Source organism: Lepisosteus oculatus, chromosome 2 (assembly GCF_040954835.1).
Source record: "Lepisosteus oculatus isolate fLepOcu1 chromosome 2, fLepOcu1.hap2, whole genome shotgun sequence".
Taxonomy (NCBI): domain Eukaryota; kingdom Metazoa; phylum Chordata; class Actinopteri; order Semionotiformes; family Lepisosteidae; genus Lepisosteus; species Lepisosteus oculatus.
In genome coordinates this window covers 61,324,748-61,339,912 of record NC_090697.1, presented here as the reverse complement: position 1 = coordinate 61,339,912, position 15,165 = coordinate 61,324,748, and the positions used below count along the sequence as shown (strand labels likewise).

Genomic DNA, 15,165 nt, shown 5'->3' with positions numbered 1-15,165 from the left:
ACAGAAACTCAATGATCCCTGTGTGCAGAAGTAAGTGGTGGTACATCCTTTAGCAGCTTTGACAGCAACCAAACGTTTCCTCTAGTTTTTAATCAATAGTTTCTCAGATCTGCCTTTTCTGCTCACCCTTCCTTGCAAAACTGCTTCAACTGCTTCAGATTTATTGTCTGGAACAGCCAACTTTAGGTCTTTTCACACTATTTCTAATGGATTGTAATGTGGACTTTGACTCGGTCATTCCAAAACACAAAAATTAAACTTACAGATGGTGGGCCTGCCGTTCTCCTCCAGAATATTTTAGTGTTGCTCTGAATTCGTAGCTCCCTTGATGATGGTGAAGTCGTCCAGGTCCATGGGCAGAAAAGCAGCCCCAAACCATGACCAGCACCATGCCTAACACTGGGGATAAGGTTATTTTGGTCGTAGGCAATGTTAAGTTTTTTCCCAAATATGGGATTTTGTTTTTGTGGCCAAAAAGATCAATTTTAGATGCATCCATCCATCTAAAACATTCTTCCAGGATGTGTACAGGATAACCCAAATGGTCTTTTGCCAGCTTAAGACAAACAGGAGTGTTTTTTTAAGGTTTTCTTCTGGCTGCCTTACCTTGAATGTCATTACTATTCAGCTTGTGTCATATTGTTGAGGTATAGACATCAGCTGAAGCAAGACAGGGTGTATAGATCCTTGGCTGTGGTCCTCGGTTTTTAAAGGACATCCTATGTAAGTTTTCTTGTCGCTGTGGGATAACTTTGTTTGACATCCACATCTAGGTAGAGTCATGGTTGTCTTATATTTTCTCAGGTGGGTAGCTGCGTCAGCATGCGTAGGCTGCAAAGGAACAAGTAATAGGTTTATTCCATGCTGAAAAAAGGAAGAAAGAGAACACAACGTTTCGGCCGTGGAGCCTTCTTCAGGTGTGAGGACCTGCTCACACCTGAAGAAGGCTCCATGGCCAAAACGTTGTGTTCTCTTTCTTCCTTTTTTCAGCATGGAATAAACCTATTACTTGTTCCTTTGCAGCCGACGCATGCTGACGCAGCTACCCACCTGAACTACAACCCTCACACTTGAAGAAGGCTCCACGGCCGAAACGTTGTGTTCTCTTTCTTCCTTTTTTCAGCATGGAATTAACCTATTACTTATATTTTCTCAGTTTGTAGACTATTTGTCTTATAGTTCACCTGAAGAAGGCTCCATGGCCGAAACGTTGTGTTTTCTCTCTTCTTTTTTTCAGCATGGAATAAACCTATTACTTGTTCCTTATTTGTCTTATAGTATACTGATGAATTCCAAAACATTCTCTTAAGGTTTTATAACCCCCCCCCAAGAGTGAATAGCTCTTAAAAAAACTCTCTTCAGGTTGTGTCATGGTGTAATACACTAAACTGTATGGATAAGACCACATTGACTAGGTTTCTTCCCTTTATATATTAGGGGGCCTCCCAAAGTTTGTCCTGGTGATTGGCTCTTTAATTGGTTAACTCAGTAACGTTATTTTAGCACCTAGTTGTACTTACCTCATTGACTGAGCTGATTTTTTCCACATGCACAATTTCCTTATTTACCTATTTCTTTGGCTGTTGCATGTATCAGTTCCTAAGCAACATATAAAATGTGTGAACACTTTCTTTTAGAAACATAAGGACTAATTAATTGTAAAAATGTAACATTTAAAGAACTACAATAATGGTTCACAAACATCCAAGCAGCACTGAATTTCTGTTTTTTAAAAAAGGCTTTTAATAGTTTTTTTTTCCTGTTGTTCCTGTTTTTCCCACATCCAAGAGTCTTTCTGCTTAGGTTTGATTGGCTGTTCTTAGTCATTTTCTCCATAGCCCTTTGATGGATAGACATCCTATCATAGGCGAGAGCAGTCATGTTTTCTCAGTCCCATCTTGCGACCTTTGTTTCCAGAACAGGCTCTGTGCTGCCTCGGCCTCACCACAGCAGGCACTTTTCTGATAATAGCTGGATGGGTGGATGGGCTCCTCGGCGAGGAGGAAAAAATTGAGAGGGATAGATTAATTGTTTTCTCTCTGGGGATGTGTATTTATGTGCAGCAGTGAACGTTTGAGGGGCTTTTGGGAGGAAATGGTGTGAGGGGTGAATGATATCAAGAAGCAGGTATGAATCTTAGCTCGACTTGGAAAAGGCTCATTCTAGATACTAGGCCTCCAGGGAGACCTAGAGGCTGAAGGTATAGAGAAGGTACAAAGAAAGCTGAAGTTACAGAGAGAGTCAGGCAAGCTGGTGATTCTTCTTAGGATGTGATCCACCCTTTTTTTTCTACAGAGCTGGCTAGAAGATCTTTTTTTCTTACCTGTAAAGCTATATTGAACTGTGTTAAATTATATACAGAACTAAGTGCTTCAGAATCTGCCCCTTTGGCATTGTTACTGTATATCACTGTTTTTGAGGTTTAGGAGTGTAATATATCAAATGATTTTTTTAGTTTTCATTTCTAACACCTTTCTGATACCCACATGGCACATATGTTCCATCATGAAGTGTTTCAGAGAGGTCAGCACAGATGGTTTCTAGTTTGTGTGCAGTAAGGAGAAGAGAGGATTGTCTGTGATCAGTGAGCTGTGTAGTCTATCAAGGCTGAGACGCACACTGTCCTCAAAACAAACAGGCCCTGGGGCCAGGCTGCACAGATATGAAAAGGCTTGGCTGTCTCTGGAGAGACAGGGCAGTGTGCACACACTGCACCTGCTAAAACATGTTATAATGTATTGATTTGATATGTGTGCATACATTAACACTACCAAAGACTTTTAACAAATGATGCCTGGTCTGACTTAACAGAGCAGGTTTGACAGGGATAAGGCAACACTGACAAACTTCAAGGCACATGTGATCATCCAAAATATAGATATGGGCGTGGATAAATGTCTGTGAAAAATGTATAATACCATCTTTAAGTGAGTCCTGTTAACACTGCCAGGGCTTTATGTTGTTTAAACTCCTGTTAAAAAATAATATTGTTGTAGTTAGAAAGTCATAAATACAGTGACATCTGATCCACTATATATATAATATATTTATATACTTTATATAGATATACTATTTAGGCCCTTATAGGATATTAATTGTAAGTAATGCCATTATGGTGAGAATTGGATTAATTACAAAAATTATAATGCTTTACCTGAGTGAGGCTAAAAAACACCATTATAACTCCTCTGTTAACTGTGATTTCCTGTAATGTCAAATAGCTGTAGGATTATGCATGCTATATTGTGTTTATCCTCATCCAAGCAGTACATTATAAATAGAATTCACATCTGATAAAAATGGTGTTGTTATGTACATTTGGGGTGCTTATAGTGTTACTTTAGTTTCCAATTGAGAATAGGTTAAAAATCTTCAGATTCTCCTGTGTGATCAACCTTCATATTGGTTTTATTTTGATAATGACACAGACTTTGATATCCAGCAGAGAAATGTAAGTGGAAATGAAACCCCCTCCTCCAAAAAATACATGTAGCAATAATTATATTACTTAGGAGATGATGTGGGTATAGGTTTTAGTGGATTGTCCAACTCTAGCTTAGCTTAAAAGCCAAGAAGTACACAATATTTTTTCTCATTTCTATTTTTTCTTTACTGAGAAAATGTTGTAGGTAGTAAATTCATAAATATTTATAATATGTATCACTTGCTGAGTTAAAATAAGAAGCTGCTTATTTTTCCATTTGGCAAATTTGTCAAGACTAAGAATTTCAATATCTGTTATATTTGTTCTTCTTTGAGAATTGTAGTTGAGATGAGTCTGCTTTTGAGGATTCACATAGCCGTCCTTAAAATAGTGAATCTTCATCACAGTCAGTCCTTTAATTCCATTATTGGGTGTTTTGTGCCAAACGCTTGCACAGTTTTGAGATGTTCCTCCTGAGCCAGGCTCTATTAGGTTAAAACTTCATTTTGACAATCTGTAAAAGGGAGTTTTAAATAAGAGTATCCTAATTATTACTACAGGTGTGGATTTCCAAAATCAGGATATTTATAAGAACACAATCTTGAGAAACAGCTCCTAAGAAGTTCGTTTTGAGATTTAATGGAGAGCAAGTGCTCCTTTCGGAACTCTTCATCAGGTTTTTTGAAACATGTTTTGCTGTCTGGCCCCTTGTGTAGGTATCTCAGACAAGCAGGCCTGACCTTATCCTCTTTCTGATGAAGTACCTGATGGCGCTGGTTGTGGGCATTCCATCTGTGTTCTGGGTAGGCAGCAAGAAGACCTGCTTTGAGTGGGCCAGCTTCTTCCACGGTCGGCGCAGAAAAGAGTGAGTTATGGTGGAAATGGGGGAAGTTGAAAGGGCTAACACTACCGTTTTTACTTTTAGTAAAGGTTTTTCCTCATGATTTCTATCCTTTTAAAATGATATCTGCTTCTTCTGAAAGAAACATGGCTTCTGAATAGTTCTCTGCACTGATACTGGTAGGGTGGGCCACACTTTGTGTACTGTAAGGGGTTTTCTGAGCATTTATTAAATGCATTTATTAAATACCCCTTTAGATGTGGTGGGACAAGATATCACTTAAAGCAATAGGTAACCTGTTATATACTTACTAAACCAATATTCATCACAATTTATTAATTGTAATTCCACAGTGTAATGTAATTGAGAATTTATTAGGCAAAGGAAAAATATTTTTTACAGGAGAATTCAGGTTTACATTCATAGAACTGGAAACAGAAGAAGCAGAAACCAAAATGGCAGACATGGTTAATGACTGTTTTCTATCTCAGTTTGTCAGAGCACCTACAAGTGGAAATGATTGGATAGATCTGGCGTTTTTTAGCAACCCAGACAGAGTAAAGCAAAAAAGAGAACCTTTAGAAAACCGTGATCAGCATGCGATTTGCTTTGAAGTATACATTGAATTGCACAGGAAGAATCCAAATCAAATCAGTATTCCAAATGGTAACAGATCAATTAAGAAAAATCTAAAGGACAAGTTAAAAGAAGCATAGCTCGGGCTGAACCTATTCGTTCAGCAGACTGATTACTTTTCTTTTTAACATCAGTATGTAATCACTTCACTTAGTCAAGAAGGACAGGATGTTTTTTGTTTTTGTTTTTTTCGGCTCCCCATTCCCTGCCTCTCTGTCTTCTTTCACTGTGTGTTGCTGGTCTAATGTGGTCTGATGCTGGCGTTGATGTTAGATTCATTCCCTGGCTTTTCACCCTTATCTTTTACAGCAGCGCAGTGAATGAGAGCAGGCAGGTGCTGCAGGAGCCGGACTTTGCCCAGTCTCTGCTTCGAGACCCCAACACTCCCATCATCCGGAAATCCAGGGGCACATCCACCCAGGGCACCTCCACCCATGCCTCTTCCACTCACTTAGCCATGCTAGATGACCAGCGGAGCAAAGCAGGCAGTGTGCACAGCAAGATGAGCAGTTACCACGGCAGCCTGCACCGCTCACGAGACGGCAGGTAAGGCCGTGCGGCCTGCAGCTTTCAAACAGCTCTAAACCAAGTGATGTTATTTGAATTTGAATTTGAGCTCCTTGAATTACATTAAAATTAAGGTAGGAATGAAAACATGTGCCTTTGTCTAGACCTTTTGTCTATTTCAGATGTTACAAACTGCAGCTTTTGTAAGGCAACACAAAGTTCTGGGTGTCATATCTTTGTTTTCTGACTCTGATATGTTTGAATAGTGATTTGGAGCCAAATACAAAAATTTAACTTATTGTTTTGGGAAAACTGCTGAAAGGACCTGCAGCTTGGGAGCACTGAAATTGGTCAAATTGTTGTGAAATGGACGTCGTCTTTTTATTTTTGCTTATCATATAAAAACAATAACTTGGACGTGCGCTGTTTTAAATTGATTGTGCTGTTCTGTTAAACGTGACCCTAATATAAAAATTTCCTTGAAACTTATTCATTTGTTAAACCCTGGAGTAAAATAAGTCAAATCTGGTTCGGTTTGTAGCCGCAGAACTGACTTTGAGTACTGTTACTTTGTACTTTGTACACAGTTAGGTGTGTTCCAGAAAATGTTCCTTTAGACTATCCTTCATAAATTGGTACAAGCGTTTAAGCAACGTGGTTGCTTTTTATCCACTCACTTTTTATCCACCCTCAGGGTTTAGCCTCAAGGATGCTTTAGGTCTGTCACTTGCAGCTGCATTAAAGAAACAGACTATAGGTCGTGATTTCTGGTGAAAGATGTATCCCCAGAAACTTTGAGTGACATCTGGCAGATGGCAGCCACATGAACCTGCACTTGCACTTGAATGATTAGGAATCATTGTGAAGGCGATTGCACACAAAGTACATAAAAAATGTTGACAGAAAATTAGAAATATGAGAAGAAAATTAAGCTTAAATCCAATACCTATCTTATTATAGCAAGAGTTAGAGATATCACTGTGTAAAATTAAACATTTATGGTGAGAAGTCTCCTAGGTCTCATAGGAGCATTAAAACTCCCTGTAGCTGGGGATAGTGGTTTTTAATTTGGTTTCTATAGTTGGGGTTGTTGCTTGTAGCAGCTGTTCAAATCCACAGTCCAGCTGCATATATTACATCATGTTAAATGCTTTGGAATAGAGTATTTTTTTCAACTCTATAATTTGCTCTAAATTTGAGGACAACAAAGGGTCAAACTGACTGTTGTTCCTGGTTTCTTCCAGGTACACCCCATGTAGTTACAGGGGAGTTGATGACAGACTGCCTCATGGGAGCATGTCCAGGCTCAATGACCAGTCGCGGCACAGCAGCATGCATCGCCTCAATGACCAGTCACGGCACGGCAGTGTTCGAGACCTGAGCAACGCTCCCACACACATCACGCACGGGACCAGTATGAACCGTGTCATCGAAGAGGATGGGGCGAGTGCCTAGGACTGGAACTGCGTCCCCAGTCACTGCGCTTTCTCTTGAAGGAAAAACAAAGACAGACCCTATCCTGAAGAGAGGTATTTTAGTAGATCCATGGGCCTTGACTAGGCTGTACATTTCAGCAGCATTGTAAAAAAAATGGTTTTATACTGTGAAGACAAAATTAAATTCCATGAACGAATGCCAAACCAGGATCCTCTTGGATTTAAGGTCAATTTAGACTGCCTATGAAGATGTAAATTATTAAAGCACTCAGATGAAAGGTACACTGCTGCCCTTTAGTGCTAAATGCATGACCGCTGTGGGGCAACTTAGCATCTTCCATAACAGGATCTGCCAACCATGTCAAAGACGGCTTGGAACAGAACAGACCTGTTTAGTGTTGTTTATAGAGGGCCCCACGTTGGCAAAGTATTTTTTTTTTCTGTTGCAAAAGTTGTATTTAATGTAAATACTCTGCACTTCTGTCCCAAATATAGTGTTTTTTTAGACCAGGGAAGTCAAATTGGACTGTTTTTGCCCTTATATGTTTTTAAATACCTAGCAAAAAATAGGTATTTCAGATAGGACCTTAATGCAGAAAAAGCCTGTTAAGCCTTAAAATCACTTGGTCTCCTTGCTTTGTGATACATTTTCCATACTTCGCATGGTCTGGCAGGGGTTGTCATGTGTTAAAGCTTAGTCATCTCTGGATAGCACAGAAATGTGCTAACAGCTGCAGTTCGCATATCCAGACTTCTTAAAGGAGCACACAAAATATACTTCAATTTCCAATGTATGTCATTGTCACAGTATGTCAATGTAATGAAAATGGCCTAAAGAAGAGCAGAGGCAAATCAGAAGCCTAGCTTTCTTAAGACGAATGCCATATTTATAGTTTCAGCTAATGCTCATTTAGCCCTAGTACTGCTAATCTACCTCGGCCTTTGGTAGAGAGCTGTTTTCCCTGGAAAATTGTTGTGACCAGGGATCCATTAATGAAGTCCCTTTCCTTTGAATGAGCAGGTGGTGACATAAATGCTTTGAAGTAACAAAGACTGAAAAGTGTAGCACATACTGTTTTTGTTTGGTACCAGATAAAAAAAGCAGCTTGGTACAGTGCACAAAGAATCAATCCCATTGCCCTTGAGAAACTTGTGAATTATGATGCAGTATTTATGCAAGACAAAATTCAAGGTTTAACTGATCAGTGATCAATCAAGAAACACGATATTTCAGGACCAAAACCCAAACCTGAATTTTATCTTTTTAGTAGAGATAGAGCCTAACATATATACCTCAAAGTGATCCGGTGAATAATGCAAATTGAGACAATTGTTTTAAAATATTTAAGTTTCACATACAAAATTTAAGTTAAAATGTCCTCACGCTGATATAGAACAAAATTCATTAGTATTCTTAAGTAAGCTGTGCTACCTGCTTGCAATAGCGAAACTGGAGTTATGACAGTGTATTCATGCCTTATTCTATTTTGTGTCCACCATATGGATGAGCCACTACATCAAACTCTCTAGTAGAGAAGGCAGTATCTGTTAAGTTATTGACTTTTCTAAAGGATGGTATGTGATTCCAGATAGTCCTCTACTTACATAAGAGTTCAATTCTTGAAATCATTCCATAAATCAAATTTGATTCAAGTTGGATTTCTCTCATAAACCACATGAACTTAAAGAATATTTTATTCTTCTTTGATGTTAGTAGGTTCCTATCATATTATGTTCACTTCGTAGCTCACATGAACATATTTTGTAATATAATGGATAGTTTGCATTCTGCAATGAAATAAAATATTTGAGGATTAAATAGACTCATCACAAATAAAACTAAAATCTATTGGATGAAATAGTAGAAGTTATTCAAGGAAGTTATTCCCTCTTTGGTATAAATTAGTATCCTGTATGAGCTGTATCTGTAAAAAATTAAGCAAATTGAAAACCTTTAATCAATTTCCATTAGATGAAATGTCAAATTAGTGTAACCCTTGTAGTGCTGTATGACTTCTCCTTCCTGGTAATGTTAATTGGGTTCCAGCGCTAATGGAATTCTGTTGACCAATACGGAGTTGGTTCCATATTTCTTATATATCTTGCTACATCCCTGTTACCACATGAAGACATGAATGACATAAACACTCCAGGAGAATGAAAAAATGCACATGGAATAGTTCTGTTAGTTTGGTGTTGTCAGTTTCCTAGCCTTTTCCTGGAAACAGATGTGTATTCCTCAATTTCTTTTGAACTCATTACATAAACTGACAGAGCCTTGATTTCAACTGTTTTCCCCATTAGACCCAGTTCTGTTTGAAAAAGGCAATTGGGACTATGCAGGTCTAATAATATTTGTAGAGGGAGTGATTCTCAAAAGTGTGCATCAGTAATTGGTTCTTCAGACAGCTAATTTAATTTCCTTTACTAAATGTCCAGGCAGCCAGACTAAGGACCCAGTGATAAAAATGATCCAAAAAAGAATCTAAATAATTAAGTACTTCTTAAGGAGTACACTAAACCAAAGAAATTAAATGCTCAGAAACCATAACACACAAAGGCTCCATGGACCAGGACTACAAAACAATGCGATAAGAAGTGAGAGCTGACTTATTCAAATTTTAGGTTGCTTGTTTTCATCTAAAGGTTTTGCATGTATCCACACTTAGCATGTTCCCCTGAACCAATTAACCTACAGTATATATTACAGCATAATTTGGGGAGCCTGGCTACCTCAGAGCTGGGAGGCAGATACAGTCTCCAACCACTTTAATTCTTCTCCCAGCTCTCTTACAACTGTGCTGAATTGAGTATTAAGGGTTAGTTGTCACTTTGCTTATGTTGTTTGTAGTCTTGGCATCCTCTTTAGCAAAGTATAGAAGCCCATCATTTCAAAGCTTAGGGTAAATACTGCATGACAAGCATCAGTTGTGGTAGCTAACCTAAGACAAAAATCTAAAACGTGGTTTGGGCTATAGGCTAATCTCATGCATTTACACATTAATTATAGTATATAGGAAGACCTGTTATAACCCATTTGAGTTTTGAGAAAGGATCAGAGTACAAATTTTCTGGTGCTTTTGCCTTATATAGGTACTGTTGTACCACATTATTGCACAATGTATTGTAATATGTTTATCACATTAAGGAGGACAAAAATATTTCATTTTTTAATTACACAGATATTAACCTGAGCTCATTAGAATTATTATAGATGTCTCTACTGGATGCTTTAGGATGTATGTAGTGTATAAAGTGCTTAGAAAATAGCTTTTAATTTTGTAAATACTTTGCTTACTGTGCTACAGGACTATGGACTGGAACTGCACTACACTCAGCAGAACTGGCTTCTGGTAACAAATTGCAGCTGTTTTGTTTTGTTTTCCTTATATAAACGTTACTCTTGTGTAAATAATTGCTTTTAATGCATCTGTAAATAGTTAGGAAAAATTTCCCACTGCTTTACTACTGTTTGTGTAAACAGTTACCATAGCAATATAAAGAATTACAGTAGACTAGGGAAGAGAAGGCAGTTAAGTTATAGTAGCTGGAAACGGAACACAAACTGCTCTGTGACACATGTTTGGATTAAGCTGGGAAGACGAGAGTATTTTTTAATTTAATTTATGGTTCATCTGAGATCAGACATGGATTTCTTTATGACAAAACATTGGTCTGACTGTGTCGTACAGGGCAGACATTGAAACAGTTGTCCACATCAGGGTTCTCATGGGATGTAGGAAACCGGTTTTGCATTTCAGCTGCTTTTCTTAAATTAAATCTCTGCTGTATTGCGAATGTGGTGTTGCTATAAATTGATGTTCTCTAATTCTAGTCCTCCAGTAACACTAAGGACTGGACAAAATTAATGCATAGATCCACCTGAAATTCACAAATCACAAAGTATCACTTCATTTTTTTCTTTATCAGACGTTTCTTTCCTCTGTACGAAAGAAAATATAGTATCAAGTTTAACATTATAACTCTATAATCTCTCTTCTGCATTAAGAAGCTTTTTTATATTGTTTTATCCACAACAATGCTAAAGGCATCTTGCAAATTCAAACTCTTGAAGGTTAGTAGGTATCTAGTCTTGGAGGACTAGTGTTTCTAGAGGTTTTCTTGTTCTCTTTAAAGCTCCAGCTCTGAAAAACTGGGGAAATTCTCAAACTGGCTCATTAGGCCAGTACAAAGATGATTAAAGTCAGCGTAATGAAGAGCTGGGTTTGAATGGAAATCTGTACACATGCTCCAGGAATAGGAATGGACATGCCTTCTTTAGATTATTGAGTGTTTAAAAATTGAAAAGGGTTATATTTTGTATTTCCAAGTAAGGAATTTTGAGATTAGAGTAACAGATATTAGAATACCCTTAAACCTAATGATTTTGAAACCTAAGGCCAACATAAGAAAATAATTTGCTGACTTAGGATATTTCTCATAACCGTTCCAAGTGAAATTCTCTTGAACCTTTGTACTTAGTGTTATAAGGCTGCAAAGAATGATTTGCAGCCTTTTGCACCTTTTATTACTTACTGGAACACACCTTCTGCAGTAATCTCTTCCATGTTGCCTGCAGCAAAATAACTCGAGCCAAGTCTGTAAAAGAACCTGTTTGATAATAAGCAGTGTTATTTCCAAACAAGAAGATACAAAACTTAACACCAGACCTTTGGGTAAGTAAGGGCTTATTGTTCTGTGAAACCAGGCATAACAATAAAAAAAATCCAATTTTATAAATTCTCCAACTTGCATCACAACCTCACAGAAATTTTTTTGGCTTCCTCTTTAAATGGTTATTACGTTTAACTGTTTAACAAACTGTAATAAGCTTGAACGTAAACACTGGTCGGTGAAGATAAAGATTGTTCTGTTTAGAGCAAAAATAAATTGGTGAAAAAGTTAAAGCCCTCAATATAATTATGAAAAACCTGTTGTGTCTCAACAGTGGTGAATAGCACACACCATTTGGCTTTCACTGACAACCAGCCAGTCAACATTCTCCAACCTCTTTTCACAAAAACATAAAAAAGCTTCTTCTGTTTTTACAGTGGCAGGAGATTCATCTGCATTACCTTTCAGACTGACCTACTCAGACAGGTGCACGCTTGGCTGGACAGGGCAACTGATCAACTTCACTTACAAACTGAAGTTGGCAGTAGTGATTTTATATAACAGGAATCCACCCTTGTCCTAGTGTATGAAGATCCATTGTTGTTTTCACATGGTATGATGTGCTCCAGGTGGCTGAGTGTATACCGTATATCTTTTCATCCTATAAAGATATGCAGAAGTAGCTTTACCAACAGAAATGTGAATTGTAGACAAATGTTGTTTTTCGTGAAAGTTCAGGGGGGATTACATCAGACAAGTTCTTCTTGGCTTCTGGGGCTCTAACCTGTAATCCTCCATAATGTTATTTCCCAAAAAAGAACCACAATAAAGCCCTGTCACCGATTGCATTCATCATTCTGCTTTCAGACCATCTCCATCTCCTCACTCTGCACAAGTAGATTATCCCATTGGATGTTGTTATTCCTAGTGAATGGATTGTTTAATGTTACATTATTCACCAGCATTGCATAGCTAATCAGTGTCATACTGGATATCATTATTATTCCTGATTGGGTTGTTTAAAATTGTAATTGATCTCTAGTTGGTAGAAGTCCTAAGTGTCTTCTATTTTATATAATATCCAAAAATGATTGGTTAAAAAATGAAGACACTAAAAGCTGAGGAAATGTGAACATTTTTTGGCTTTCGAGACCAAAAGCTTATTGCATTTAACATTTTAACTAATGGTGGTAGTACTGTACAAATTAATTTATATTAAAAAGAGGGTGGAGATTAACATCTGTTTTGTGTCCCTGCTATGGATTTAGGAAAAGTTTGTTTTCAATTTACTGTAGTGTATTTTTAGGGTTAAATATAAAACTATCAACTTCTGTCTAGCAGAGCTGTTTCGAGAAGAAATCTCTCTGAGCACAAACAATGGAGTGCAAGTGTTTTATGAAGTGTGACATATTCCTTGCAGGTCACAGGCGATTTAGGTTGGTCTAAATGCTGCAGCTAATCTGTTGTTTCTTCTATATGAAGAAATTCAAAGGATTTTAACTTGTTCTTCTGCTAGGAAATAATGGCTTTCTGAACGTTTCTTTAAATTAAACTTAATTCTATGAGGTCGTAATTTAGAAAAGAACATGAACTAAAATATACTTAAATATAACAAAATACTGTGTGCTTTATATTTGTAATGTTAAAAGTCCTTTTTTTATCAAGTGGCTGAACCTACAAAAACAGAAACTCATCTCACATTGTGTTTCTTAAAACAAAGGCAGTGAACTGATGATGGTGTATAAAAGTAATGTCTGGTAATACTGGACAAATTCTGGATGGAAGGGTTCCGAGATGGTTTTGCTTTTACCTTGATCATGTACGCTAGTACTTTTAAAATTGTTGTTATTTGCAAAGTTTCATTAAATAATAATTGCCTGCTTTGTACAAGTGTCACGAAGTGCAAGTGTCAGGAAAACAAGTAGCTGTGTTCAAACATGTTCATGACAGTAACATTATTCTCAGTACCTGTAAATTTGGCATTTTCTCCTGCATTATGTGTATATAAATTTGTTTTTTTAACGTTTTAGCACTTTAACTATGTTTAGCTTTGTTTTAAAGTGTATAGATGTACATTTCAGTTTTAGAATGTGAAAATTTAAATAAAGGTTTTTTTTAATTAAATACACTGATTTTTTGTGGACATTATTTATCTTGGATAAAAAGATCCATTATTGGATATTCACATTAAATGCTTGCTGATCCATCTTCTATTCATGTATGAATGTACTCAGTGTCTACCTGTTGTATTATAGTTTTATTCTGGGGGGGGGGGGAAGGATTAGAATAAAGATTCCCAAGCAGATCCAACTGTAAAGCTTGTATTTAGAGTAGGCATCAGTGGTTTGAATCTGTCATCAGATCGGCAGCATTCCCTAATCCACAAAGAACAACTGGTGAACCAGTGAGGTATGTAATAGTGATCCTATGAGCTGTGCTTTCTACGCTAAAAAGACCATATTGTTGTCATTACACCCTCTGAAGCTAATCCTTGAAAGGAGTGTCAGGTGGGTGATTTCAATCAACCAAAATTCTGCATTGAACTGATCATTAACTGCTTAATTAAACCTCATACTGCAGATCACCATGATATTTAAAGATTAGCCGAAAGAAAATTCCATGGCTGTGGAATACAGTTACCAAGCTTTAACGCAAGTTGAACTTGACAGTTCAATGGAAAGCATTATACTTGAAAACTGTCTTAGGGCTATCACAAAGTTTTGATCTGTAGTAGACTTTTATTCCAGCTTAAGCTGTCATTTGAATGATCTGCTTACTTGCTGGAGATATATTTAATACTTGGTAAAGCTGTTTCTAAGTTGATTGAAAACAGTGGTTCTTAAATTCCACTCATTTGTAAAATCTTGAATGCCTTGTTTATAACTTCAAAACAACATTGTGTATTATAAATGTCATTTTTGCTGTCTAAAGCATGGTTTAAGCATTTGCTGTTTAAAAAAACTCTGTCAAAGAGATATTCTTCATTGTAATTATTGACTATTGTGGCAAATTAAAATATATTTCCCAGAGTGCATTTAAGCTCTCCTGAATGAGATGTAACAACCTAACAATAAACCTAGAGAATCCAACAACTGCGTGATGAGAAGGCAGGTTGGTGGTGTTGTGAGAGTTTTCAGTTTGTGTTTATGGCCTTGAATGTATGACCTTGGACTGTTTGGAGAACACTTGGCTGCCCAATCTGGCCTGCTACAAAAACATTGAACTTTGGAAATAAAATGGAAATGGTTCAGCTACAAACACAAGGTCTAGGCAGACGTCAGCCCTTGATCGCTTCTTTGAGCCACCTGCAGGAAACCACCATGTGATTATGTACACACTGCAGCACACCGGTCTGTAGTTAGTGATATCCAACTTCAAAGGACATTTTCAAGTAAGTGCATGGGAGTCATGATTTATTATTATGTGCTTACAAATGCTTAAATGTCTTACAGAGTAATCCCTCGATAAGTCTTGTTAGAGATTGTCACAATCAGCTAACACCCTATGAACTGAAAATCATAGAGGAACTCTGTGGATCACTGGAACCATTTGAGAAAATCACAGACTGAGAAGGTCGTCACAGCAATAGGAGACCGCCCATATTTGGTGTGTTAGATATCCTTAATGAGAAATGCCTTGGCAGGTCAAAGCATGAAGATTCCTGATTGCTGGAACCCTTGATTCAGATATAGGTGATGAGAGAAACA

At 37.4% G+C, this 15,165-nt stretch overlaps 1 protein-coding gene across 3 annotated transcripts in view; it reads left to right on the top strand.

Moving 5' to 3' along the window:
* LOC102687061 (frizzled-3) overlaps positions 1-13,580 on the top strand; it is a 38,983-nt gene extending 25,403 nt beyond the window's left edge. Inside the window, exons 6-9 of one of the 3 annotated variants that reach the window (XR_001478216.2) lie at positions 4,141-4,289; positions 5,211-5,447; positions 6,653-6,937; positions 10,153-13,580. Coding sequence is in view for 2 of the 3 variants with exons in the window: in XM_015344701.2 (XP_015200187.2) it covers positions 4,141-4,289; positions 5,211-5,447; positions 6,653-6,863 (597 nt within the window). In the remaining variant the exon portion in view is untranslated. Of the gene's footprint in view, positions 1-4,140; positions 4,290-5,210; positions 5,448-6,652 lie in introns of all 3 variants that reach the window. The other 2 variants (XM_015344716.2, XM_015344701.2) reach the window with 2 other exon arrangements.
* Positions 13,581-15,165: the final 1,585 nt, after the last annotated feature.